This window comes from Pipistrellus hanaki (genome assembly GCF_964339955.1).
Source record: "Pipistrellus hanaki genome assembly, chromosome: 1".
In the NCBI taxonomy this organism is placed as follows: domain Eukaryota; kingdom Metazoa; phylum Chordata; class Mammalia; order Chiroptera; family Vespertilionidae; genus Pipistrellus; species Pipistrellus hanaki.
Window position 1 is genome coordinate 197,319,581 of NC_140503.1, and position 27,518 is coordinate 197,347,098.

Here is a 27,518-nt window from a genome sequence, read left to right on the forward strand (position 1 = left end):
TATGTTTAGAAAGTATATAAAAAGTTATTTTATTCAAAGTCAACAAGTACCTTATTTTTCTATTTGGAATTCTAAAGTAATTACAGTCATTTCAGAATGTGTAAACCATGAAATTACCTTTTAAACTAACATCAACAACAAAGTACAAGTTTTCCTACAAAAAAACTACACAGGAGATACAGCACTTCTTCCCTGAAGTAAAAATTTAATATTTGGACAGAAAACTGTAAACTTTTGATTACATTCAAAACATAACCTTTTAAAGACTTGTATTACTTGAGGCTTTGGCAACTGAAGCATTTTAACAGCACAATGATGCCAACACAGTTTGCTCCCTTATGTCTGCTACCAGGAGGTAAAAAAAGGCTTCCTGCAGTGGAAAGTCTGGGTGAAGGAAGAGTTGAGATGGGAAATCCGACCCTTCGCTCTCCCTGGACTGTGCTCCACAAGCACACAAGGCATCTGTACCAGCTGGACAGGACTCTTCCCATCCCTCAAAGCCTGGGTCAGATTTAAGATCTGTGAAAAGAAGAGATATTTCCACCAGTTCAAACAAGGTAAAAACCCTTCAGTTTACTGACATTAGTTTAACCATTTATTCATAATTATAATTTTTATTTCATCTGTTTATGCTCAATAGATTGTGAGGATAACTGCCACAAATTTATTTTGTACATAAACACATACATATAAGCACAAGTGCACAAATTTGAAATTAAATAACTTTTGCCAACTGGTATCTTTAAAATATTCTAGAATGCACCTGTGTCCAAGAGAAATGAAATCAGAGACTGAATAAACACATTCTTGGCATAGAACCTAAACAAATATTGGTATAAATAGTCCAGTTTTAAAACTAAATTCTTGCCTTTCTCATTAATTCAATAAATATATTTATTGCAAGCAAACTACATGGGAGATTCAATTCTAGTGTTGGGATACAACACTAAAAAAGCAAACCAAACCTCTGCCTTCACATACCTTACATTTTAGCAGGAGAAAGAATCGATAAACATTATGAATAAGAAAATTATACCATGTACCAGAAGACAAAAGTGCCATGAAAAAGCAAGATGGATGGCCAGTAGGCAAGTGGGTTACAGAATTTGGGAAGACAGCCATTTAAAATAAAGATTTCAGAGCTAACTCTTAAGTAGGGAACATAAACTAGGAAAAGGAAGAAGTTTACACGTGTTTTCAAGCAAACAATAGGAGCATGGGAAAAGAAGTGCTTTCTCTCTTTTATTTTTATTTTTTGTTTGTTAATCTCAAGGATATTCTTCTATTGATGTTTAGGGAGAGTGGAAGAGAGAGGGAAAGGTAGAGAAATACATCGATGTGTGAGAAAACATATCGACTGGTTGCGTCTTGCATGCGACCTGACCCGGGCACAGGCCAGGGAGGAGCCTGAAACCAAACCATGCACCCCTTGACTGGAATCGAACCCTGGCTCCTGTGGTCCAGAGGCCAACGCTCTATCCACTGAGCTTTCTCTTGAAAAGCTCATGTTTTATGGAAAGTACACTTGTACTGGGAGCAGGGTTGAAATAAATAAATTAATTAATAACTTTTCAAGTTAATGATTGACTTGAGAGAAACATTATTTTGCTGTTCAGCTTTTTTCCCTCATATTTTCTGAGGTCTAGTGTTCCATATTGACACAGGGAAAAAGGGAAAAATAAACCTAATTTTGCCCTACTGCTATTTAATATAAAATTCAAAACATAGTTTATCTTTTACTTTCATAAACATTACTAGCCCAGATTTTAAAAGAAATTTCTTCATACTAGTTTTGAGTTCCATTCCACATCTTTATGTGAAGAATTAGAGCATGTCACTGATTATGCGTATAAAACTAAAGAGTTAGTATAAATGAGGGCAAAAGACTTGGTTGTACAAAGCAAAAATCATAAAGTTAATTGGCAAAACTGAAGAGAAGAGGGATTTAAGGGATAATTACAAATGATAGAAATAACACAAGTAATTTGACTCAATTAAGGAAAGAGTTAAATGATGATTCTGTTGTTTGGAACATAGGTCAGTGTAATTTGTTTTTGTTTGTTAAGTCTGTTTCATTAAGCACTGATTTATTTTAGAATATAAAAAATACTACCTGATTTTTCACATCAGATTTTTAAAAATTCAGTTAAAACTACAGAGCTACATAATGAGGTACATGGTCAGGTACCCTACTCTTTCTCGTTTCAGAGAAGTCAAAATCAAATAAAAAAATTAACACATATAAAGACATCATTTTATTTTTTATTTCCCCATATCATTCATATATATATATATATATATATATATATATATATATATATATATATAATTTCAGAGAGGAAGGAAAAGGGAGAGAGATATCATGCGCCTTGGCCAAGAATCAAACCTCAACCTCCTGGTTCATAGGTCAACTGAAGCTCAACCACTGAACCACACCGGTCAGGCTCTTGCCCCATATCTTGATACTATGATTTTTCTATTTTATTATACACATCTGTTTAATACTAGAACTCCTTTCTGAATGTGATAGGATATGAATAAATAAAGCTAAAATACCATATAGAGACTGGTATATCTTTGTAATAGACCACATTCAGTAATGGAATATCTCCACATCTTTTCAGATAAGTATTTTAAAATTTAAATTCCTCATGTACCAACTTTAATCAACACTTAAAGCTTACAAAATTATTTTCAACTTTTATTTTTTAAAATTATTCCTATGATAAAGATATATATATTTAAGGATATAATAATTCCAGGAGATGGAGCATGCTGATAAATTAATTTGACTGATAAAAGGTCAAAATATTAATTATTAATGCTTGAAAGAAGGAGAAGGAGCAGGATACATAAATTAGTTGCCTCTGGTAAGTACACCAACTTAAACCAGCAACCTGGGCATGCACCCTCATCAGGAATCAAACAGGCTCAACCAACTGGTGAGTAAATGATTATCTAATTTAATTATATTTATTTCTTTATTTTTACTTTTTAAAATATATTTTTGTTGATCTCAGAGAGAGAGATAGAACATTAATGATGAGAGAGAATCATCAGCTGCCTCCTGCACGCCCTCTACTGGGGATCGAGTCCGCAATGTAGGTAAACCTGGGACCCTTCAATCCACAGGCCACGATCAACCACTGAGCCAAACCAGCTAGGACTAATTATATTTATTTGTTAAAGTTATATATAACAGTCAGTGCAAAATCTAGACCCATCATTTTATTGCCTCAGGGATGCAGCAAACAGCCACCTTAAATGTACATTTTAGGAAGAAAAAATTAACAAGTCACCAAAAGACAGTGTTAACAATATAATTTATTTTCATTTCAAGTCTTCCTTTTGGAATCTAAATACTACTAACAGAGCAGAAGACCAATTGTCATCTGTCAGTCAGCCCAGCCTGCAGGTCCACAGCAGCGGACTTAATATCTTGTATCGCTACTTAGAGAAGGTGAGAAGGGGTGAGAGGACTGAGGTACAATTAGTACTTTTATGCCCCAATCAGTGCTCAACCTTGGTGACATGGTTATTTACTGATTGCTCTTGCAAAGGCCAAACACGTTCTATTATTACAAGACAAATAATCAAAAGGCAACAGAATCAAGTGGAATTGGGAGGGAAACCATAATAATCAGGAAAATACTTGTTACCAAAATAAAGACAATGAAGTCACAGTAGGAGGGAAAATGGGTAACTAACAAAATACAACAAAGTCAGTGATATCTAATTTATAAGACGATAAAGGAAAGATACTATTGAAATCAACTTCATTTCTAGTCATCTTATCTATTTTGGTTCAGTATAAAACAGTATTTGGGTCACAATGGAGAAAAAAGTTGATTAGTATTTCAAAGAGGAATTCTTTTCTTAGCAAGTGCGTAAAAAAAGTGACCTGCCTCACAAACAACAGGGGGGTGGGGGCATATGTGGGGAGGGATTTGGAGTGGAAATGGAGGGATGAGGACAATTATGTGAAACCATAATCAATAATAAAAAAAAAAAGTGACCTACCTGGCCCCTCATCACAGACATCTGACTTTCAAAAGTGGCTTTGTTAAATCTTTTATCAGTCTATCACAGAAAGGGAAAAAAAAAAATTATTATAATTCCCAAATTCAAGATCTTTGAATCAAATATTTAAAAACAAATGAACTCTTTCAACTTGGCCTCTAAGGTCATAGAAAGAGTTTACCTGAGGTATTTTTGTATACCCCTAGAATCATAAGAATAGTTCATTTATGCTCCAACTTGTTCCAGAAATAATTTAAGATGACACTCTAGCCAATGAGTTTAGGTTTTTTAGAAAGAAGTAAATTATTACAGGTTACCAAACATTTGTAATAATTCTTAGTCATTACTTAAATATTAAACTTTTGAAGAAAACAACTTCTCAAGTTTTAAGATTCACTTCAGAGAATACTCACAGTAAGTGTAAATTCAAAATCCTGCAGAGTAAGAATAAAACTGCTAATTTCTTTCTGCTATGTCAAGTTCTACTGCAAGAAGTGATACCAAAAAACAGTAAACTGCAAATTAACTCTGTCGAGAAAACCTCTTCTATTTTAAGATTTCATTTTCTGTAATAATTAAAACTAAAAAATTATTTACCTTAAAAAGTTCATAGAGATCTTCACATAAATCTTGCACAAAATTCATGTCAGAAATATTTGGTAGAATCAAGTTTCTTGTTTCTTCAGAAAAAGGAACTTTTGCTTGAGGAAGCCAAGCCCAGTGAAATGGATCTAACAGAAAAAAGGAGTGAAGGGTATATTTTGACCCACATTTGTCATTGTTCTTTTGTGTGTGTTTTTTAAATTTTGTATATCCTACTTCTTTTCCTACAATAACCAGGTTCTCAAAAACAAACAAACAAAAAACAGACAGGAGAGAGACGTTATCAGAGAACAATTATCCTTTGCTATCTAGATTACTCAGATTCCAAGTTTGGATTTTCAATTCAGACATCAAAACACAAGGTTTTACCTGAAGTAGTTAGGTTTCTGAGTTTTAAAGAGTAAGAGTTTTTGATATGAGTCTATTTCAAACAGCCGAATATAGATACATATAGCTGAGTCTCTGCTTCCTAAGTTTGGAAATTAAGAGATAGCTATAAGCTGTTTAGAGCAAAAACTCATTGGCTGAGATCTCCCTGCTCTTCCAGCCACAAATCATCAGGATTTGGACACACACACACACACACACACACACACACACACACACACACACATGATCTAAAATTTTAAGTCATTAGGAGGTAAATAGGTGAGTGGCTTTCAGGGATAAAAGACCCACCATTCCTAGCTAACTGCAGTTCTCTTCCAAGAGGACCATTATCTCCACAGAGCCAGGACTAAGAGATTTGTAAAGTAGTGAGAGTGCATATTCAGTTTCCTCCGTTTCTTCATGGGAAATTGAAGTTATATCCAATTTCCTTTTTACCTTTCCCTAATCAGTTACATAAAAAGAAAAACCTTTATTCTAACTCCTGACTCTACTTCCAATCCCTAACCACAATTTTACTGTCACTCTCTCCCCTATGACCACCAGTCATTGCATTGGAGTCTCCTAAGGTCCATTTGCAGTCCTCACCTACTTAATGTCTTTGTATCACAGTACATTGTTTTCTATCATCTCCTTATCTCCTTTGGAGATACCACTCTCAAAGTTTACCTTCTGTCTTTTAAGCCACTTCTTCAATGTCACTCCCTCAGAATCTATCCTTACTCCTTTTTTTCTCATTCATTTACTAAACATTCATAAAACACTGAGTACTTATGTACTTTGAATTATCCTAGTAATGGTTTGTTCAGCATGATTTCCCTGGGTAATAGCAAACAACACCATGGCTCCCACTACCAAGATGACAGTTTAAAAACTATATTCTCAATACCATTTCTTTCCTCTTTCAAGTTCAAAGATCCTCAATTCCTAACTGTGTGTTTGATAAAATTTCGACATGTATTGCAGGCAACTTCAACTTAACACCTTTAAAGTGCAATATGTATACAAATTCCAAATCATGAGAGGAAAAAGAAATGAAACAAAGACATCTCAAGTCGGTTCAATAAAAGTAGGAAAAAAAGGAGAAATAATTGGGATTTAAGGTAAAAAAAAAAAAAAAAAGATGGCAATAAAAGTTCAAAATATCAATAGTTTATTGAGATAAGCTACAGAATTAAGTGTACCTATTATAAGAATCCCAGGCTGGGTTAAAAAATAATCTGGCTAAGTGATGTTAATGAGTCATATACTTAAAACAAAATGATGGAAGTTAAAAATAGAAGTATAGAATAATACCAGGTAAATGCTAATAAAAAAAATAATAAAGTATACCACTGTTGTAATAGACAAAAAAAAAAAAAAAAAAAAGGAAAAAAAATTAAGAGGGATAAAGCGGGATATATTTCACACTGATAAAAAAACAAACCACAGGCAAAATAAAATGCTGGGCCATTAGGAATGTGAAATACAACGCAAAACCTGTATAGAAATGTAAGAAATTGACAAAATTGCAATCACAATGAACTTTAACTTTCTCTCCAAAATTAACATATCAAATAGTCAAAAAATAAGTCAAGAGTATTTTGACTAACAACTAACAAGCTTTAATGTGCCCAAACACATTCTTTTCAAATACAGTCCTTCAAATTGGTCATATATTAGATTATTTGTTAATAACAGAAATTATTAATAAATGTCAAAAAGCAGATTTCACACAGACACATTCACAGATCAAAAAGTAAGAAAACTTGAAAATAACAATGGACAGTTTAAAAAAAATCAACTGATCTAGAAATTTAAAATCAAACAAAATACTTCCTAAATCACTCCTGTCAAAAAGAAAATCTAGCTGGTTTGGCTCCGTGGACAAAGCATCGGCCTGAGGTATGAAGGGTCCCGGGTTCAATTCCAGTCAAGGGCACGTGCCTGGATTGTGCGCTCAATCCCCAGTGTGGGGAGTGAAGAAGGCAGCCAATCAATGATTCTCATCATTGATGTTTCTCTCTCTCCCTCTCCTTCCTCTCTCTAAATATATACAATATATATTTTATATATATCAATATATAAAAGAAAATCTGAAAGTAGGAATCTATAAAGCAGAATAATAGAGCAGCATGCCCAATCTATGACTTAGTCAAAATGATATCTAGAGGAAAACACATAGGAAAGCAATATAGGATAAAGGCAGAAGCAAATAATGATGATGAAAAACATAAATTATCAACAAAAAAGGAAAAGCAAATAAACTGAAAATCTGATCAGTGTTTTATAATAGGCAAATCTTTGGTAACTTTTAATGAAGAAAAAAGGGCTCCTATTGAACAGTAGGAATTTAAGAGAGACATAGTCATAGATACAGAGATTACTTTTAAAATTTATTACACATATATTAAACATATACGAAAATAGAAAGAAAAAAAAACCAAAAAACTAGTACTATGAGCTCCCCTATTCTAAATAATCTCATTCAATTATTCCCAGATTTTTATAAAATTGGTTTCATCTATCCTCAGGTATTTTAAGGCAAATTCCAGACAACAATTTACCCTTAAATACTTAATAAACACAGAAGAAATTTTCTTATTTATAAAATAATTATATAAAAAACTTCATACCCATAAATCTAGATATGGACAATTTTAAGCAAAATAAAAATGTCTAAAACTGGCTTAAGAAGACACAGAAACCAGACTTTTGAAACATAGAAACCAAATCAGTAGAGACTGGTGAGACAGTTAAAGCATCAATCACTTTTTAAAAAAGGGGGAGAGGGATAAGACTTAAATTGTTTTTAATCAATGAATGTTCTCCAAAACATTAAAATAAAGTTCTACCAAAAATATTAAACAGATAATTACCATGTTATTTATATATTATATGTACATGTATATATTTAAATTAGGAAAGCTATCAAAGTTACTTTACAAGGCTAACACAAGCCAAAAAAAATCAAAAATAGACAGTTATCCAAAGATAAGCGAACATACAGTAAGTCCCAAGTAGCACACATCTCTGCATCTAGTGCCTAAAATGAATGGTTTTTATTCTGCCAGTTTAATTATCATAAATTTTGTTCCCTTCCTTTTCTGGTAAAAGGGTAATTAGAGAACCTACAGAAGGTTCTAAATACTCACATGCTCTCCATTCATCAGGATGTTTAAAAGGAAATGCTAGACCATTATCAATTGCAGCTACTTTAATGAGCGATTCTTTCTCATCAACACATTTTGCTTCCTAAAAATAAAAAAAATAAAATGGTCTGTTGATAAAAAAAAGTATATAAACATTTTCAACAGATAAAGTACTTATAGAAATTATTGAGGTTTAAATACACTTTATCTGAAGAGTCTATATAAAAAATAAGTCCCCAGAAAGTTCAATTTCACCATTAAAAGGCAGAGACTGTCTTAAAAATCAGTAAGAATTTCAAATAACTAGTAAAAAAAATTTTATAATATAAATTTAGGTAGTAATGGTTTGTTTTTTCCCCCATCTTTAGGAAAGAGGGCTTGGAATCATTAAGACATAAAGTATTATTCTGGCCCCAGCTGGTTTGGCTCAGTGGATAGAGGATTGGCCTGTGGACTGAAAGTTCCTGGGTTCAATTCTGGTCAAGAGCTCATGGTAAGGATGCAGGCTCCATCCCCAGTAGGGGGCGTGGAGGAGGCAGCAGATCAATGATTCTCTCTCATAATTGATGTTTCTATCTCTCACTCTCTTCCTTCCTCTCTGAAATCAATAAAAATATATTTTTAAAAAAGATGTATTTTTCTGGATAATTATTGCTCAATGCATTGCTTAAATGTATGAAAGTTACAAAATAAGACATTTTAAACAACTCAATAAGTTACCTTATTAAAAATCTAGCCTTTTCTTAGGGGCCCATAGAAATAATTCGTTTAAAATACAAAATGTTTCTGCCGAAACTGGTTTGGCTCAGTGGTAGAGCGTCGGTCCGCGGACTGAAGGGTCCCGGGTTCGATTCCGGTCAAGGGCATGTACGTTGGTTGCGGGCACATCCCCGGTAGGGGGTGTGCAGGAGGCAACTGGTCGATGTTTCTAGCTCTCTATCTCTCTCCCTTCCTCTCTGTAAAAAAAATCAATAATATATATATATAAATCCTACCCTATGGAATTTAAATCTAAATTGCCACATTCAAAAAATTATATTATATAAAAAAAAAATACAAAATGTTTCTAAACAGAACTGCCCAAAGATCTTCTACTGGACCTTATTATAGCTAATAAAAAGGAACCTCAAGAAACTCTTGATTAGACCTAGGCCATTCCTAGCATCTATATTCTTCTATAGCAGAAACAAAGATCTCAGGAGCAAGAAGGTTTATGTGTTAAAGAGTATTTCCTATTATTTAAAGACAGACAGTTGTTATTATCAAGTAGCCTAGGAAAAATAATAAAAGGTAAACTTGATAATTTTAAAATTAAAAGTAAATGAGTGAGAAAAATGCTGTGGTACATTAACACAATGGGTTACTTCCTGGCTGTGAAAGGAAGGACATCTTACCTTTTGCAAGAGCAGGGATGGACCTGGAGAGTATTATGCTAAGTGAAATAAGCCAGTCACCATATGATTTTACTTATATGTGGAATATGAACAAAATAAAATAATAAACAAAAAGAAACCAACTCATAGATAACAAACTAACAGCTATCAAGAGAGGAGGGGTTTGGGGGACTGGGTATAAAAGGTGAAGGGATTAAGCAAACAAACAAATAAACAAAACAAAATCCAAACCAACAAAAAGAATAACTTCATAGACACAGACAACAGTATGGTGATTACCAGAGGAAAAAGGAGTTAGCAGTAGGTAAAGAGGGTAAAGGGAGAATAAATGGTGATGAAAGGATTCTTGAAGTGGGGTGGTAAACACACAATACAATATACAGATGATTATAGAATTGTATACCTGAAACCTATATAATTTTATTAACTAACTAGAGGCCCAGTACATGAAATTTGTGCATGGGGTGGTGGTGGTGGTGGTGTCCCTCAGCCCAGCCTGCACCCTCTCCAATCTGAGATTCCTCTCACAATTCAGGACTGCTGACTCCCAACTGCTCACCTGCCTGCCTTCCTGATTGCCCCGAACTGCTTTGGCCTGCCAACCTGATTACCCGCTAACCACTTCCCTGCCAGCCTGATTGCCCCCAACTGCCCTCCTCTACAGGCCTGATCACCCCTAATTGCCCTCCCCTACAGGCTTGATTGCCCCCAACTGCCCTCCCTTGCAGGCATGATCCTTCCCAACTGCCCTCCCCTGCTGGCCTGATCACCCACAACTGACCTCCATTGCAGGCCTGGTCCCTCCCAACTGCCCTCCCCTGCTGGCCATCTTGTGGTGGCCATCTTGTGTCCACATGGGGACAGCCATCTTTGACCACATCGGGGCAGCCATCTTATGTGTTGGAGTGATGGTCAATTTGCATATTACTCTTTTATTAGATAGGGTGTCACCCCAATAAATTAAACAAATTTAAATTTAAAAGTATTAGAGTAAAGGTTTGTGTGATATATGTCATGTTTATTTCCTTTAGTTTATATCAACTATCTCAATGAAAATGCACAAAATACTTAAAAGCAAAATAATGAAGTCTTCAGTAAAATCTAATTGCTCAAGATATACCAATATAAATATGTATATTTAAGTCTGTACTTTAAACCCATTTCTGCTATAACTGGCATTTATTTTTATATCTATCATTTTTTTCTGCTTACAACTCTATTGAGGTATAATTCAAACATAATATAAACTTCACATATTAAGTGTACAATTTGATAAGCACTAATAGAGGTTAAACCTTTACCCAAAAGTTCCTTGTGTCCCTTTGCAGTCCCTCCCTCCCTCCACCTGACCCCCAGGCAATTACAGACTGCTTTCTGCCATAGGAATTAGTTTGTACTCTTTGGAGTTTTATAAACTGGAATCAGACAGTATGTTATCTTTGTGTGCAGCTTCTTTCACTGATGCTTTCATTCAGCAGGATTTTGAGATTCATCCACATTACGCCTGAGTTTGTTCTTTTTATTGCTAAGTACTATGACTATGAAGTTTAAATTTCTTTGATAAACACTGAAAAATATAGAAACTTTCTAGAGTGATGCCATAGCTTTAAGTGATGATAACACAGATTGTAAGTATTGGAGGAATAACTTTTTTTAACTAGTTAGAACTTTCTAAAATGTTTAGATTGCTTTAAACCAGTAAAACTATTCTGAAAATATCTTTTATCCAAATATTTAAAATTATGTAAATATTTAAAATTTTTGTCAAAGTCAACAAAAAATGATCTAAATTCTATCCTATTGGTAGTATTATGGATCTATGCAGTCCATTATGTGTACACTAAACCCAGCTTCATATATAAGTAGTACATTTTTTTAAGTACAATGTATATGATGCACAGGTAAAGCACACATATTCCATAGTACTATATGTCCTAATACTGATTCATAAGACTCAGAGAAAGAAGTGAATTAGTAATATGAAAACATGACCCAAAATGCCAGAAGCCTTTATTACATAAAAGCAAAATAAAACTGGTCCTACAAAAATTTCTCAAGCTCTATAAAAAGTATGGTACCAATTTGGAATCATTGTATTCTAATGCAACATAAAAAATAAAGTTGTAATGAGATGTTTAAAAAGAATTGAATTAAAAAATACTAGTATAAAGAAGGGAAAAAAAAGAAAAAAGATGAAGGGAAAAAAAACCACACAGAAAAAAGAGATAAAAACCAAGGATCTAAGTGAAGGAAATGAGAAAATTATGAAGAATAGCTTCAAGGAATCTTTTGCAGAAATTGTGTGTGTATGTACACATATATAGATATGTATTCTTTTTAAATCTCCTTACCTTAATTTCCTTTCCATCTTTCTGCTTTTCATATTTGATTAACCAATTATCATTTCCCCTGTCTTTCAAAATAGCAAAACAAAATAAAACAAAAATCTGTTACTTTTGTTTTTCTATGGATATCATAGCTTAATATCAAAGGGGAAAATATAGTCACTTCTTGATTTTCAACTGTCATTGGTTATCTGACATATATTTACACATTAAAGCTACAATTTAACACAACAAAAATGTTACAAATTAAAAAATGTTAGCTGACATTTACCTGTGCAAGACATTTTGCCAGTGCTTAACATACCTATACACTGAGTGGCCAGATTATTATACGTTGAGAGATCATAATAATCTGGCCACTCAGTGTATATTTTATTGACTTCAGAGAGGAAGTGAGTGAGAGAGATAGAAACATCAATGATGAGAGAGAATCGATTGGCTGCCTCCTGCACACCCCCTATTGGGGATTAAGCCTTAAATCTAGGCATGTGCCCTGACAAGGAAATGAACTATGACCTCTTGATTCATACACTCAACCACTGAACCACACATGCTGGGCAACATATATTAATTCATTTAATCCTCATAACAACTCTATGAGGTAGATACAATGATTGTCAAAGCTATTAAATCAAGGTTATTAAAATCGGGGATAATTTTTCTTTGCCTTAGAAAGAAAAAGCATCTAACCCTATTACCAGAAATATGGTAACACTCTCACCTAATGTCATAAAGGAGTAGTCTAGACTCTATACTAATTTTAACTTTAACCAAAAACCATATTAATTAAGATTTTAAATCTAGAAAAGTATATATTATTTGTTTAGAAACCAATATAAATGAGCGATTATTTGAACCTGTGGTTCCCAAACTTCAGAGTGCAGCAGAATTACCTGGAGGACTTGTTAAAACCCAAACTTCTGGCCCCCACATGCAGATTCTGTGCCAGGTCTAGGGTGGGCTACTAGAAGATGTAACAAGTCCTCACATAACCCTGACCTTGATAGGCCAAAAACCACATTTGGAAACCACTATGCTACATTACCTACATCACTGTTCCCTTCAGTGCATAAAAAATTAAGAGTTTAATGTATTTATAGGCTATACTAAGTTATCTATAGTCAACATGAGCATCTAAAATAATTTATATAATCAAGTTTTAATTATTCATATGATGCAGACATCATTTCTAACTGGCTTTGTCCTGGCTGCCAAGAAACACAACTCTATGGATAGGAACTGATCATGATCACCAAGACAGGAGCCTGCTATGAATCAGTATCTCCAATTCTGCCAAACAGATCAGGAACCACTGCATCTCTCTTTCCTAAGGCAGGTAAAGAAAAAGTGGTCTCAAGACTTCTGCATCAAAACCTTATGTCTTTGATTTGGATGACAGGAATTGAATATAGTTGGAAAGTTAACAAGATTTGAGTGAACAAACGAGAGAACTTTAATACCTGTATTTCTGATGATGTAATCCAAAACCACTAATCTCTCAAATTGCGACTGGAATTGTTTTCTAGTATTCTCAGGCAAAGGGTTAGCTTCAAATTTCCTAAGCCAAAATTCAGCTTCCTTGTAACCGTCAACAAATAACTGAAAGGAACCAATCTATAATTTTAAGAACTACAGTTAGAAAAGAAAGTACAAGAGCAAAGAAATTATTTTTTACATTTCTCAGCAGTATGATAAAATACACAAGAAAAATAGAAGGTTTAACACTAATTTAGATAAGCCATATTTATCAAGAATACTATTTTTACACACTAATGTTAAACAATCACATAAATATATAGCTAATAAAAAATGTTTAAGGCATAGCAGCTATTTTAGAATAAAAGCATTTCTACCACTAAATTATTGTTGTTACTCTTAAAGGAAATACAAATTTAAATAGTACACAACAGCCCAGCCTGTGTGTGGCTTAGTGGTTGAGCATCCACCCATGCACCAGGAGGTCACTGGCTCCATCCCCAGTCAGGGAACATGTCCAGGTTGCAGGCTCAATCCCAGTGGGAGCATGTGGAAGGCAGCCAATCGGTGTTTCTCAAACATTGATGCTTCTCTCTTTCTCTCTCTCTCTTCCTTTCCCTTCCTATTTCAGAAATCAATAAAATAGTATTTAATAAATAAACAGCACACAACACACAGATAAGGGGTAACCTAGTTGGCCTCATAAATACAAACAAATCATCACAAAGAAAATGTATTTCTTACCCTTTCTTAACAATTTATGTTCTTCTTGTTGGCATAAACTTTTAATGATTCCCTAAAGGTTTTCTCTAAAGCACTGATAATTAAGTCCTAGTAGTCATAAATATGTAAATAATATTCTTTTTTAGTCATACTATTTCAGCATATCCAAGGAGTAGCAGGCCTTGTAAAAATTTTCCAACTCCTTGCTTACTTTGAGTACAATTTTAAAAATGAGTTAGACTGACCATGAATTTCTATTCAAATTCTTTTATCTAGATAAATGCACAGCTGTAACAACAAAACTGCAGGTCAAACAACAACAACAACAACAAACCTTAGATCTTTTTCTAATATACCTTTCCCATTAACCCTTCCCATCCTTGCTTAGCTAGCTGCTAATCATCCCTTAATTTTATTTAAAAGTGGTAAGAAAAAACAAAAGCTAACATGTAGTGAGTAAACATAGTTACTACTATTTACTTTTGTATGTGCGACTAGAACTATATCAAGTACTTGACAGAAATTTCTTCATTTTACCCTCACAACCCTAAGAAGTAGGTTCGATCATTCCCTCATTTAATAAAATCTGGGGCTTGGATAGTAAGGAACTAGCCTCAGGTCTCAGAGCTAACTGGTAGAGAGGCTGGGAGTGAAATCGAAGTTTGACTCTGGATCTGTGCTTTTAGCCATTATTTTATAAAGTTATAATGTCTTGTAAACATTTCCTAGTCCTCAAAAATGGGTTATATATCCCTCCTCTATTTTGAGTTCCTGGCACTTACTATTTTGCATTGAGACTGCTTCTTTACTATAAAGCTTTTGCAGATGAAAAAAGTGTTTTCTTTACTATAATACCCAGCACATGGAGCTCAGGTAATAGGTGCTGAATTGGCCCCCAAATAAAGCTTATCACAGTAACTTACCTTAGGAGGCAGTCCTATTCGGTGAAATTTTCTCCCTACTTTTGGCACTTTCTCTAAAGCATACTTTTTGCCTCTAGCTTTTGCACGGTCAATTGTACTGTAGTTAAATGTCTCACTGACAAGCCAAACCACCTAGAAACATATGGTTTAGAAAAAGTTATTAGACTTTGCATAATATTATTTATATTCATATACACTATGAAACTCAATTGAATACTATAAATTAGCAAATTTTAATCCTACAAGAAATGCCTCAGAGAGGATCTAAAATGGAAAGGCTAAGGGAATTTGCAGTCAATGAAATGACACATCTTTCTCTCTGAAAGAAGCAGCCTAAAATTAACCAGTAGAGGAAGGAAGGAACAGTCTTGAAATGTACAATTAGGAATGAATATTTTGAGGAAGTTTTCCAAGTAAAAACAGTCTTTTGAGCACATTAGTTATCTCTACCTTCAACAGAATTTCTAGATCCCTGATCTTTACCTGCTTTTTAAAAACTAGTTCTTTTTCCTCTTTTGTTAACATCACCTCAGCTCATATATGCAAGAGACATTCCCTTGAGTACTTAGTGGCTCTACACTGGAATCGATTTGTTAATCCCTCATGACTCTGAATTAACAAAAAAGGGAGCTCAATTTTAGGCTCTGTCGTTAGAAATATGTTCAGAGAAGTAGGCTGTAAACCAAAGTCCATGCTTAAAAACAAATTCTCCTTTACCCTTGTTTTTGGTACGATGCCCAGATGAAGCTTTTCATCCACTAGGGAGGCAGCGGCTTCAGAAAGGTATCCCTGGTTAGGAACCAAGCAGCCTCTGCCAAAGCAGCAAGGGCAGCAGACCTTATGAATATATTTGGTCCATTTTGGATTCAGTTGACTATAAGGCTCTTCCGATTTGGGTTTAAACACACCAATAATTCTCTATAGGGAAAAAAGTAGAAAATTTTATTAGACTTCTAATATAGAAGTAATCATCCGTAAAGTTCATTCTGATAAATCTTCCCACCACAGACTTGGGCATAAAACCCTTAAATATCAAAGGATTTAATTCCAATTCCATTTTTACATTCATTCTCATTTAACAGTCTAAAATCAGTAATCCTTGGGGCTAGTGGTTTTCAAGTTGTGCTCTGAGAAACCCTGGAGAAGGCGAGAGGGAAGGTGAGGCCAGGGCTCTAAGACCTCATGACACTTAACCAGATAGACTTCTATGCCACCTGCTTTATATTACTGGACTTCCAACTTATTAAAGGATCCCACTGATTTTAAAATGTGTAAACACTACTGATCTAGATCAAATATTTATTATTCAGTATCTGTTAAATATCCAAAGTATAAGTTATTTTGCTTATTATCTACTTTCCTCACTCAATGTACATTCTAAAAGGGCAGGAACTGTCTTAGAACTGTATCCCAAAAACTCAGAACAGTACTTGACACACGGCAGGCATTCAATCATGTTAAATTAATAAATCTAATGACAACATGTGTTCTCTACACAGGTGACAAACATAAAATATGAAAGTAATAATAGGCTATCGTAAACATTTATGTTGTCAGATTCTCTGACCCTAATCTTTTTTCCAATTATTTTTTTATGAACCAATTTTATTTATTTATTTTTTAATATTTTATTGATTTTGTACAGAGAGGAAGGGAGAGAGATAGAGAGTTAGAAACATCGATGCGAGAGAGTCATCGATCAGCTGCCTCTTGCACACCCCCTACTGGGGATATGCCCGCAACCAAGGTACATGCCCTTGACCGGAATCAAACCCAGGACCTTTCAGTCCCCAAGCCAACGCTCTATCCATTGAGCCAAACCAGCCTCGGCTATGAACCAATTTTAAATAAAGTTTCTAGTTTAAAAAAATTTGCTCATGGATATCTTATAGTCTATAATCTTTATTACTGGTCTGATAACATATACTCATATTAAATTTAGGGGCTGGCCAAACCAGTTTGGCTCAGTGGATGGAGCGTCGGTCTGCGGACTGAGGAGTCCCAGGTTTGATTCCGGTTAAGGGCATGTACATTGGTTGCAGGCACATCCCCAGTGAGGGTTGTGCAGGGGGCAGCTGGTCGATGTTTCTAACTCTATCCCTCTCTCTTCCTCTCTGTAAAAAATCAGTAGAGTACACTTAAAAAAAAAAAAAAAAGTTAGGGGCTGAATTACCCTTAGATAAGAAGTAAAAATCTTACTATTATTTTAAGTATGCAATTGCTTTATAATGTAAAAAGTCTAAACCACTAGTAAGAAAGTTAACAAGATGCTCTAGCTGGTTTGGCTCAATGGATAGAGCGTCAGCTTGTGGACTGAAAGGTCCCAAGTTCGATTCCAGCCAAGGGCATATGCCTGGGTTGGGGGCTCGACCCCCAGTAGGGGGGCATGGAGGCAGCCAATCAATGATTCTCTCTTATCATTGATGTTTCTATCTCTCATTCCCTCTCCCTCTCTAAAAATCAATAAAATATATTACAAAAAAAAAAGAAAGAAAAGAAAGTCAACAAGAACAAAATGAGAAATCAATAAAGATTTAGAATAAAGACTGAGACTGACATTACTTATACGTATACTTAAAGCTAAAAAAAAAATACTTTATTTTAAAATATAACTTCAATCTATGCAAAAAAAATACACATCTGGATGAAATTATAATCTCTGTTCCTCCTTAAAAAAAAAAAAAAGAACTGCTGGCTATGCATCATTCAGAAAGTTTTTATAAATGATAACATAGATACTAGAAAAATTCTAGACTAAGTAGAACGAAGTCCCATATCAGCTTCTCTTTTCTGCCATAGAATTACACTTTGGTTCATTTCCCTTTCTAATGCTTTCAAACTTCAAACTGCCCAGGCTCCTTCTCTGGTTGTAATAACAGGAAAAAATATTCCTAGCATAAAATAAACCTTTGAAAAAAAAAAATCAAGCAACTTGGAAAAGACATTAAACAGATTTTAAAAGTTTAAGCTTCTACTTTGCTTGGCTAATAGGGTTATAGACTACTATAAGGTAAGGACTTATGATAAACACAACAAATCTACAGCTGAAAGTGAATAGATTGAAATCATTTCAATAAATGATTGAAACCAAATATTAAAATAATAGGAACCCCCCCCACACACACACACACAACCTGACCTTTATTTCTAAAAAGAAGGTGCAATCAGATTAAGAAAATATCTTTATAAACTCACAATCACTTCACATTTAGTGTTTTCTAATTTCTGTTATAGGTAGTAGGTCTGTGAAATTCTCACCCTCTTAGGATCCTTTACAAAGTAACTTCCACTTGAACCTTGAGGGATTCTTTCTGGAAAAACTCCAAATTCTATTGCTTGCTCCGCTTTCAATATAGCATCAGCAAACCCTGGATCATCCACGAATGAATTCAACTCTGAAGAACCAACAATTATTGCATTGAGAAAATCAATGTTAATATAGCACATGAAGAAAAAGAAAGACCAGCTATGAAAATGCTCATGATGTGAACCTGTAATATTGGATCAGGCTAATAACATTAGGACATGAAAGTATAAAAATATAATTAAATGTTACATAGGTTGCTTTGATCCTCCCTTTTCCCCCACACTACCCCCACATCTCTTTAAGCTTCAGGTAATGACATATAGAACACAAGATCCCTATGAAATAATCACACTACTACACACAATACTTTGAACTCCTCTCTTCCAGTGATTTTGTTTTCCATTCTACCAAAGTCTCCAACTGCAAGGTCACACCCCAGATCTGTTATTACCAACTAGAGGCCTAGTGCACGAAATTCATGCACAGAACAGGATTGGGGGAAGGGTCCCTCAGCTCAGTCTGTACCCTCTGGAAATTCAGGACAAACTTGGGGGATGATCAACTGCAGGTTTAGGCATGATCTTCTAGGAATCCCTGCGGGATCGGGCCTAAACCAAGAGTCTGACATCCCTCTCACAATCCGAGACCACTTCACTGGCTCCTAACCACTTGCATGTTGGCCTGCCTGATCGCCCCTAACTCCTCTCTCTGCCTGCCTGATTGCCCCTAACTGCTCACCTGCCTGCCTGATCACGCCTCTGCCTTGGCCTCTGACTGCTATGGAGAACACCTGTTTTGCCTCCACGGCTTTGTCCAGAAGGTTGTCTGGAAGGACATCCAGAATGATGTCCAGAAGGTTGTTCAGCTGTCTGGTCTAATCAGCATATTACGCTTTTATTATTATAGATTATTATAGACTAGAGGCCCAGTGCATGAAATTCATGCACTGGGGAGGGGGGTGTTCCTCAGCTTAGCCTACACCCTCTCCAATCTGGGATCCCTCAGGGGATGTTTGATTACCAGTAGTTGGACATCCCTCTCAATCCAGGACTGCTGGCTCTTAACTGCTCACCTGCCTGCCAGCCTGATCACTCCTTAACCACTCCTCTGCCAGCCCGTTCAATGCGTAACTGCTCCCCTGCCAGCCCGATCAACGCATAACTGCTCCCCTGCCAGCCCAATCGCTCCCAACTGCCCTCCCCTGCTGGCCCAGTAACCCCCAACTGCCCCTCTCTGCAGACCTGGTTGCTCCCAACTTACCTCCCCTGCCAGCCCGGTCACCCCTAACTGCCTTCCCCTGCAGGCATGGTCGCCGTTGTGTGTGTGTGTGTCCCCCAACCCCCAACCCCCCAACCCCCCCCCCCCCCGCCCCCCGCCAACTGCTCTCCCCTGCTGGCCTGATTGCCAACAATTATCCTCCCCTGCCAGCTATCTTTGATCACATGGGGGCAGCCATCTTGTGTGAGGGCGTGAGGGTCAATTTGCATATTTCCTCTTTATTATATAGGATATTTATAATCTCTCCATACTCAGAATTTCAAGCACCTTATATCTTCCTAATCACTCTCTCTAGTACCCTGAACCCCTAAATTCATCCACCCCACTGAGACCTACAAAGCAGTGATCATGTTGCCACTGATCTTCACCGCCTTTGTGCCCTTATTTCCCTCCTTGGTCAGCTTAAATTAGGGTCAATCATCATACAATCACTCTCTTCCTCTCTGCTTTCATCAGGTCACCTGGAAAACCCCAATCATAGTTAAACCCAACTATCAGCTCACCATGACTAGGCTCAGATGGCTAAACTTGACAAGAGAAACACACACAAACACAATGCCTGAGCTCACTTTAAACCCATCATCACAAACCTCAGGTGGGCATCATGCTACTTAGGAAACCCTAATTTCCTTTGTTATTGTACCGGAAGATGGGCCTTTCAGAGGTAATTGTGCTTAGATTAGGTCATGAGGAAGGGCCTTCATAAAGAGATTAGTGCCTAGAACTCTCTCCCTCTCCCTCTGCCATGTAAGAATACAATGAGAAGGTGACTATTTGCAAGAGAGGGAGAGAGCCTTCACCAGAATATGACTATGCTGTCTCCCTAATTTTGGACTTCCCAGATTCCAGAACTGAGAGAAGTAAATGTCTGTAGGGTAAGCCACCAGTTTATGGTATTTTGTTATAGCAGCCTGAACTAAGGCAACTCCCCTGGTCTATAGACTCTCCTACTCTTCTGTATAACTACCTCATACTCTGTCCTCTCCTCAGATTCCCAACACCTACCTTCCTATTTCACTAAGAAAAGAGAAGCAATCAGAAAAATTATCATTAGCCCTCAGCACCACATATACCGCCCACATCCTATCCATTCATCTATCACTACAGTGAACTGTCCAAGCTCTAAGATCAACTCTTCTACTTTGTGTACTAGACCTTATCTTAGAGACTACTCCAGAACATTTCTTCAGTAATTCATCTCTGCATAAAATTTCCCTCATTCCCCACATCCAACCCATCAGCAAGTTGCATGGCTCTGCCTTAAATAAATATCCAGGATCCAACCACCTCTCACCATCTCCATTTCCACCACGTGAATCAAGTCATTATCAACTCTCACCTATGTTATTACAAGTCTCCTAACTGGTCTTCCTTTCACCCATGCCCTTTCTATATTCAACAGAGAAATTATAGTAATCCTTTTAAAATAAATCAGATCATACCATTCCTTTGTACGAAACAGCACAATGGTTTCCTGTCTCATTTAAAGAAAAAGTACGAGTCCTTATAATGGTCTCCAAGATGCTGCCCAATCTCCCTTAGCCTCCACTTTAATTTTCTTTTCACTTAACATATAATTTACTTATTTTGTGAGCTCCAAGAAGACAAGAATTTCTTTCACCACTGATGGCCAGCACTTTTGAAGTTCCTGGAACATATCAGGCACTAAATAAACACTTAATTCCATATTTTAAAAAAGTAATCTAAGGATTTTAGTCATGGCTATACAATTGATATGCTAATTCCAAATAATTCTAATCTACCACATGAAAATCACTAAAAAGGAACTTTGTCTTTATTGTTCACTGTGTATCCCTGAAGAGGTGATATTTAATAATGAATTGAATAAGTGTATTATTTAAGTGCTAGAGTAATCATTATTAGGTTCATAAGTTTCTTGACCTGAACCCTGCCTCAGTGCTATTCATCCTTTAGTTCTCATATTGGATGCAACTTCCTCAGCTAAGTCTTCCCAGGCCCCTAAAAATGTAGGGCATAGCTTAATGGAACCCTCAGCTTGCCCCATCAAGCACTTATTTCAATCTATTAGAACTGTTTGTTTTAATTGACCAATTCCTCCATTAGGCTACAAAGCTATGTGGGGACAAGGCTGATGACCAGATTCCATTTGATTTCCCAAGACCTCCGTTTCTACTAATACCCAGAAGGCACTCAAACATTTCATGAATGCTGAATCTCTGCAATAAATGGAAAATAAATAATAGATTTATTCTTATTACTGGAATCTCCAACACACAATTGCTTACTACCTTTCAAAAGCTATTATGGAGAATTGTTCAGACACATAGAACTTCTACTCTTCTAATAACTTCTTCTAAATTAAGCCAAATTATCAGCATCTTGAATCTAGATCCAGAAATGCTGATAGCACCACCCAGTAGAATTACTTCTATTGAAATGGGCTTCAGGGAAGTTACAAGGAATAGTATAAAATCAATCACTTTTATGACAAAGGTATTATTCAACATATAGTCTCTTCTCCAAGAGAATACATGATAGGCTATCATTTGTCAGTTCTGCGTGTTTTTTTTTTTTTTTTTTTTTTTTCAAATAATGTTTGTTTTAACTTGTATGGGCTCAGTGATTATATTTCTCTCAAGCTGGCTGCTCAGTAATCTTAAAATCAAATTTTTTGGCTGCCTGCATCAAGTATCTGATGTGCAATTTATGTACTTATCCAGCCTTCATTTTATGTAATTTATTATCCTTATTCCCCATTCTCATCTTTTCTCCTTACTTTTATTTATTTTTTATTAAACTTATTGGGGCAACATTGGTTGGTAAGATCATATAGGTTTCAAGTGTACACTTCTATAATATATAAAAATGTATCTTTACTTTTAAGTGATTTTATTTTGTTCCAACATTTATAAGCCACCATGAATCACTAAATGGCTTATAAAAACACATTTCCTTTTACTTTAGTAGCTCTTTGTGAATTCTACCTCTGTTCTCTTGTTAGGCTCTCTTAACAAAACTGATATGTGCTCATATCAGTCACTTCATCTGTCTCTGCTTCCTTAAAATGAGAATAAAAAATAGTACTCACTTCATAGGGTCAGTTATGAGTAATAAATGATGCACATAGAACTATTAGAGGCCTGGTGCATAGGTATGGTCCCTAGGCATAGCCTTAGATCAGAACCATCTTTCTCAGCTGCCTGCAGTCGGCCCCACCCCGCTGCCACCCACCCCCAGTTCCGCATTCGCCATCAGGTGATTGGAGCCTGCCAGCTGGGGGAGGAACTGAGAGATTGGCTGTTTCCATCCACTTGGTGGCCCCGCTGCGGATTGCCCTGTGTGTGTGGGGTGACTGGTGGGGTGCGGGCCTCGGCCTGGCGCCACTAGTGTTCCCCACCACCCACCTCTGGTTTCCCTGTTCGCTATCAGCCGATGGGAGCCTGCAAGGAAAGGGACCAAGAGATGGTCAGTAGGTCTCATAGTGACTGGTCGAGAGCGGTCATTCTGCCGTTAGGGTCAACTTGCATATTACCCTTTTATTTTATAGGATACCCTGCATTTACTGTTATGTAGGTATTAGTTATTACCACCTTTATTATTCTCCAATTCACTGATTAAAATGACAGGACAGGGAGTGCCACTAATCCTTCTACTTTGACACTGATCCAACGACTCTGGTTTATGCTGGTTCTAGTCTTTGTCAAATGCCTTGTTAAAGATGAGACACATGACACCCATCACTAGTTAAAGTACACAAATTACATAAACAGGATAGTCACAAATTATGCTACTATTAAACTACAGGCAAGAATTTATTGAAACTAGAGAGGTGGCTTTGTGGAAAATGGATGGAAAGGACAAAGGAAGTTAATGTCCTCACTGAAAAATAACTAAACTTAAAAATCTAGTTAAATTACTCAATCATAAATTTTTAGAAGACTGGTTTAAAATTTGTAAAATAACATTTACAATTCAGAATTACTTTTAAATACATCAAAATAAGACCGCCATAATAAACCATCAAAAGTAACAACTATTTTATAACACTTGGGGATGCACAGCAAAATGGAAAAAAAAAAAATGTAGGCCTGGCTTTACCACTTCCTGGATACTTTGGCTGACCTCTGAGGTTCTCCAACTACTAGTCATTACAGTTTTATTCATTTTCAATCCTCACAACAGGGAGTGGGGGCGGGATATCTACTTGCAGTGCTGTAGTAAGATTTTATGAAGTTTACAAAAAAAGACCTTAAACCATAAACTGTGACAGAAGTTATTTAAAAAGGTAGGAATTCTCTTTATTAATCCATTTGTCCTAGTATTCTGAGTACATTATCCCTCTTTTTACTTTTTCTAGCCTTCATATTATTTAGAAAACCTCACTTTCACAGAATAAACACCCTTTTAAGGTTTTAGGCTCTTAAAATATAGCTACACAGATTAACTTTGGGGTAGAAAAAGGCAAGCTAACCACAAGGATCTTAAGTTACTTCACAGACTGGATTCTACGTAATATATACCCAAATTATCAATGTAGCTAGGGGAATGTGGGTCCATTTGCGATGTGGTTCCAACTTCATGCTTGTTCTGTTAAATGTTGTCCTGTCGATGCATCCATTAGCTGACATTATAATGATGGCAGACCTGCACCTCCGAACCAGTTTGCTAAAGCTTAATTATTAGTGAAACCCTTGAGTTGGAAAGTCTGCTTCCCGTAGGCCTCTCTGATTTATTTACTCTAGAATATGTTGACTCTTAAGTTCACCTACAATTTAAATAACCTAATCTCTCTAAAAGTCTTCATAATGTAGAAGGCCTGTTAATGTACTAGCAGCAGCAGAGGTAAAATCTAACGATTCCGGAAAGTATTAATGAAAACCAGGTGTTTTTTTAAGCTATGGCACAGGGCACACACCAACCATCTCATTTAAACCCTCCAAACCACTAGCACACAGGTGTTAGCACAATTTTACAAACTAGCTTGTCTCGTCTTTAGCTAGGACTCTCACAAGTCTACTCTTGGCATGTCAAAAAACTTGCTTTCTTAATATCCATGCCTGCAGGAGTGTCCCTAAACTTTACTAACTTTCAACATCATTTCAGTTACCTTCTTTTTCACCTGAGGCTATCAGTCCGCTTAATAATAACAATTTTTCTTCTTCTTCTTCTTCTTCTTCTTCTTAAGGTAAATAGAAATGAAGCAAGAAAAAACAAAACAAACACACTGCAGGAGAGAAAATAGGTACAGAAATTCAACTGCCTCTGCCCCCTCTGGCCAACGTCACAATCACAATAACATTTAACAGCAAAAAAAAAGTTTTCGAAACGTATCCCAGCGGCGACTGGACATTCGTTACTGCACCGTGTTGCAAGCTCAAAATTCGGGGAACTTTTTTTTTTTTTTTGATGGCTCAGGGTTCTTAACCCAAAACTCAACGCCAAACTTGGGCCAATAACGTAACGGCACTTTACAGTGTTACGCTTCCTTCGGTGTGTGATGCTAAAAGTTGAGGCTCCCGCTCCAGGGAGGGCTGGGGGGTCAGGGTTTGGGACAGCCACAGCCCTTAGGTGAAGCAGCCCCTGGAGATGGGGCGGAACACCCGGGAGCAGGAGAGAGAGGCCGGGGAGGTGTCCGGGTCTGAGCAGCGGAGGGTCCCCGGCTGGTGTCCCGGCCGGGAAGCTCGGCGACCTGCCTTTCCTACCACACAAGTGTGGGTGTGAGACCCGGAGAAGGGGGCCGGGGCCGGCGGGAGGCCCGGAGCGGGGACCCGGGGAGGGGAGGGGAGCTGAGCGGCGGCCGGCCGGCCTGGGAGGGTCGCGGGGAGGACGGGAGAGCCGAGTCCCACCTGAACTCAGGGAATGGTCGCAGTCCCCCCCGTGGGTGGGCGAGCTCCTCGGGAGCCCCAAATCCAGGGAGGGGCAGCGGGGCGAGTCCTTGGGCCCGAACAGCAGTTTGTCGTCGACCGCGCTGAGGGAGGCCAAGCCCTCCTTCTGGGCGGCCTCCACCATCCTCACGGCGGTGCCCGGGGCGCTCCTCCGCGGCTGGGCCCAGGCGATCCGCGGCAGCAGCGGCTCGCGCTCCTCGTCCTCCCCGTCCAGGAGAGCGCCGCCCGCGGCCGCCCGCCGCTCGGGCTCGGGGGACTCCTCCATGGGTCCCGCTCTGTGCTTTCCGCACCGAGACCGGTGGGGCTCAGAGAGGCGGGGTGTCCGGGTCTGGACTCGGCATCGCGGGGACACCGGGGCAGCTGGCTTAGACGAAGCCACCTCACTACCTTGCGGCGGGGCAGGTTCCCGCCCAGCGGAGGTCCCGCCCCGCCGCTCGCCGCGCCCCACCTTGTCCCGCCGCGCGCCTGCGCCTGCCGCGGAAGAGCCCGGGCGTCGGTGGGCGGGCGCAGGCGTTAGTGGGCGGGGCGCGGGCGTCGGTGGGCGGGACGCGAGCGTTGGTGGGCGGGGCGCGGGCGTCGGTGGGCGGGGCACGGCACGTGACTAGAAACCTCCCCTGCTTTGAGCGTTGGGGAAGGCGGGTGGGGAAGGCTGAAGGTGCACCTCGCGGAGCTGTTGGGGCAGAGTTCCGTTACTTCCTTAGCGTACTCCCTCCATTCTATGTCGTCCTGTTTCCACTGTAGATTTCCCTCACAGCGTTTGCCTCAGTCCACCTGTACATTTCTGCTAACATTTGGCCCTTAGAAATTCACGAAAGGACTTTGTCTTTTTTTTTTTTAACTATGTTAATTTTTTTTTAATTTTTAAAATTTCTTTATTGATTATGGTATTACATAATTGTCCTCATCCCCTCATTCCCATCCCAAACCTCTCCCCACGTATGCCCCACTTCCCTTTTGTCCATGACCACTGTTAGGCTTATATGGATGCATACAAATCCAGTTGTTGATCTCTCCCTCTCGCCCCCACCCTCCCCTACCTTCCCTCTGAGGTTTGACAGTCCGATCATTGCTTCTCTGGCTCCCGCTCTGTTTTTATTCATCAGTTTATGTTGTTCATCATGTCCCCTAGATGTGTGAAATCATGTGATACAAGCAATACCCTTATAAGAACCAAAACTGAGACAAGCCATAATGGTTATACCTTGTCTTTTATTCAGACACTCCGATATTGGTAGTTGGCATTTTCTTTCTTTTTTCCCCCCTGACTAATCTAGCTAAAAGTTTATCACATTTTTTAATCTTCAAATAAACCTATCTCTTGTACCATTGATTTTCTGTTTTCTAGTTCCTCAACTTTTGCTTTTTATTAATTTGTATCATCCCATTAATTGGTCAGCCAAGGATTTGGGCAGAGCGCACGTATAAATTTTGGAACGCTCTCCCCTTGTTCCTCCCTTCCCCCCCTTCAATTTCTAGCTGCTCTGGAAGCCCCTACTTCATCTGTTAATTCCTTAAGGCTTAAGCCATTAAGACAGTGGCTTTTTTATTGAGTTCCAGCTGCCTTTTACAGTGCAAACTGAGTAATACTTTCCGATGAAAAGATGTATGAGCATAAATTATACTCATTATATTTCAATTCTTTGAAGAGTGGCCATCTCTTCAGTTATTGCCAGATGGCTTTTGATTACTTTCTCATGTCTTCAAGTATAAGTATGCATCACTTACCGATGGGGATATGCTCTGACAAATGCATCATTAGGCAATTTTATTTATTTTTTTAATATATTTTTATTGATTTTAGAGAGGAAGGGAGAGGGGGAGAGAGAGAGAGAAACATCAATGATGAGAGAGAATCATTGATTGGCTACCTTAGGCATGCCCCCCACTGGGGATCAAGCCTACCACCTGGACATATGCCCTTGGTCAGAATCAAACCTAGGACCCTTCAGTCCACAGGCCGACACTCTATCCACTGAGCCAAACTGGCTATGGCTCATTAGGCAATTTTATTGTTGTGCAAACATCACAGAGTATACACTTACACAAACCTAGATGGTATAGCCT

The 27,518-nt window shown here is 37.7% G+C and overlaps 1 protein-coding gene across 2 annotated transcripts; it reads right to left on the reverse strand.

The window, feature by feature from the left end:
- PI4K2B (phosphatidylinositol 4-kinase type 2 beta) lies at positions 1–25,927 on the reverse strand. Of its 2 annotated transcripts, XM_084894064.1 has the most exons (10): positions 25,416–25,927; positions 18,261–18,397; positions 15,720–15,920; positions 15,003–15,134; positions 13,341–13,494; positions 11,887–11,948; positions 8,145–8,244; positions 4,618–4,751; positions 4,021–4,080; positions 1–519 (listed from the first exon to the last, which is right to left on the reverse strand). In XM_084894064.1, the coding sequence occupies exons 1-10, from the start codon at positions 25,717–25,719 to the stop codon at positions 346–348; spliced, it is 1,458 nt and encodes a 485-aa protein (XP_084750190.1). In that variant the 5' UTR covers positions 25,720–25,927; the 3' UTR covers positions 1–345. The 2 variants fall into 2 exon arrangements, with proteins under 2 accessions (XP_084750190.1, XP_084750191.1); XM_084894065.1 differs by lacking the exon at positions 4,021–4,080.
- Positions 25,928–27,518: the final 1,591 nt, after the last annotated feature.

Excerpts from the sequence above, each read along its gene's own strand:
- PI4K2B (XM_084894064.1), bottom strand. The coding sequence starts at position 25,719 with ATGGAGGAGTCCCCCGAGCCCGAGCGGCGGGCGGCCGCGGGCGGCGCT. Across the intron at positions 11,949-13,340 it reads TTACATCATCAGAAATACAG|ACAGGGGAAATGATAATTGG; the intron begins GTATTAAAGTTC and ends CTATTTTGAAAG. Across the intron at positions 4,081-4,617 it reads ATCTCTATGAACTTTTTAAG|ACTGATAAAAGATTTAACAA; the intron begins GTAAATAATTTT and ends TTTCTGTGATAG.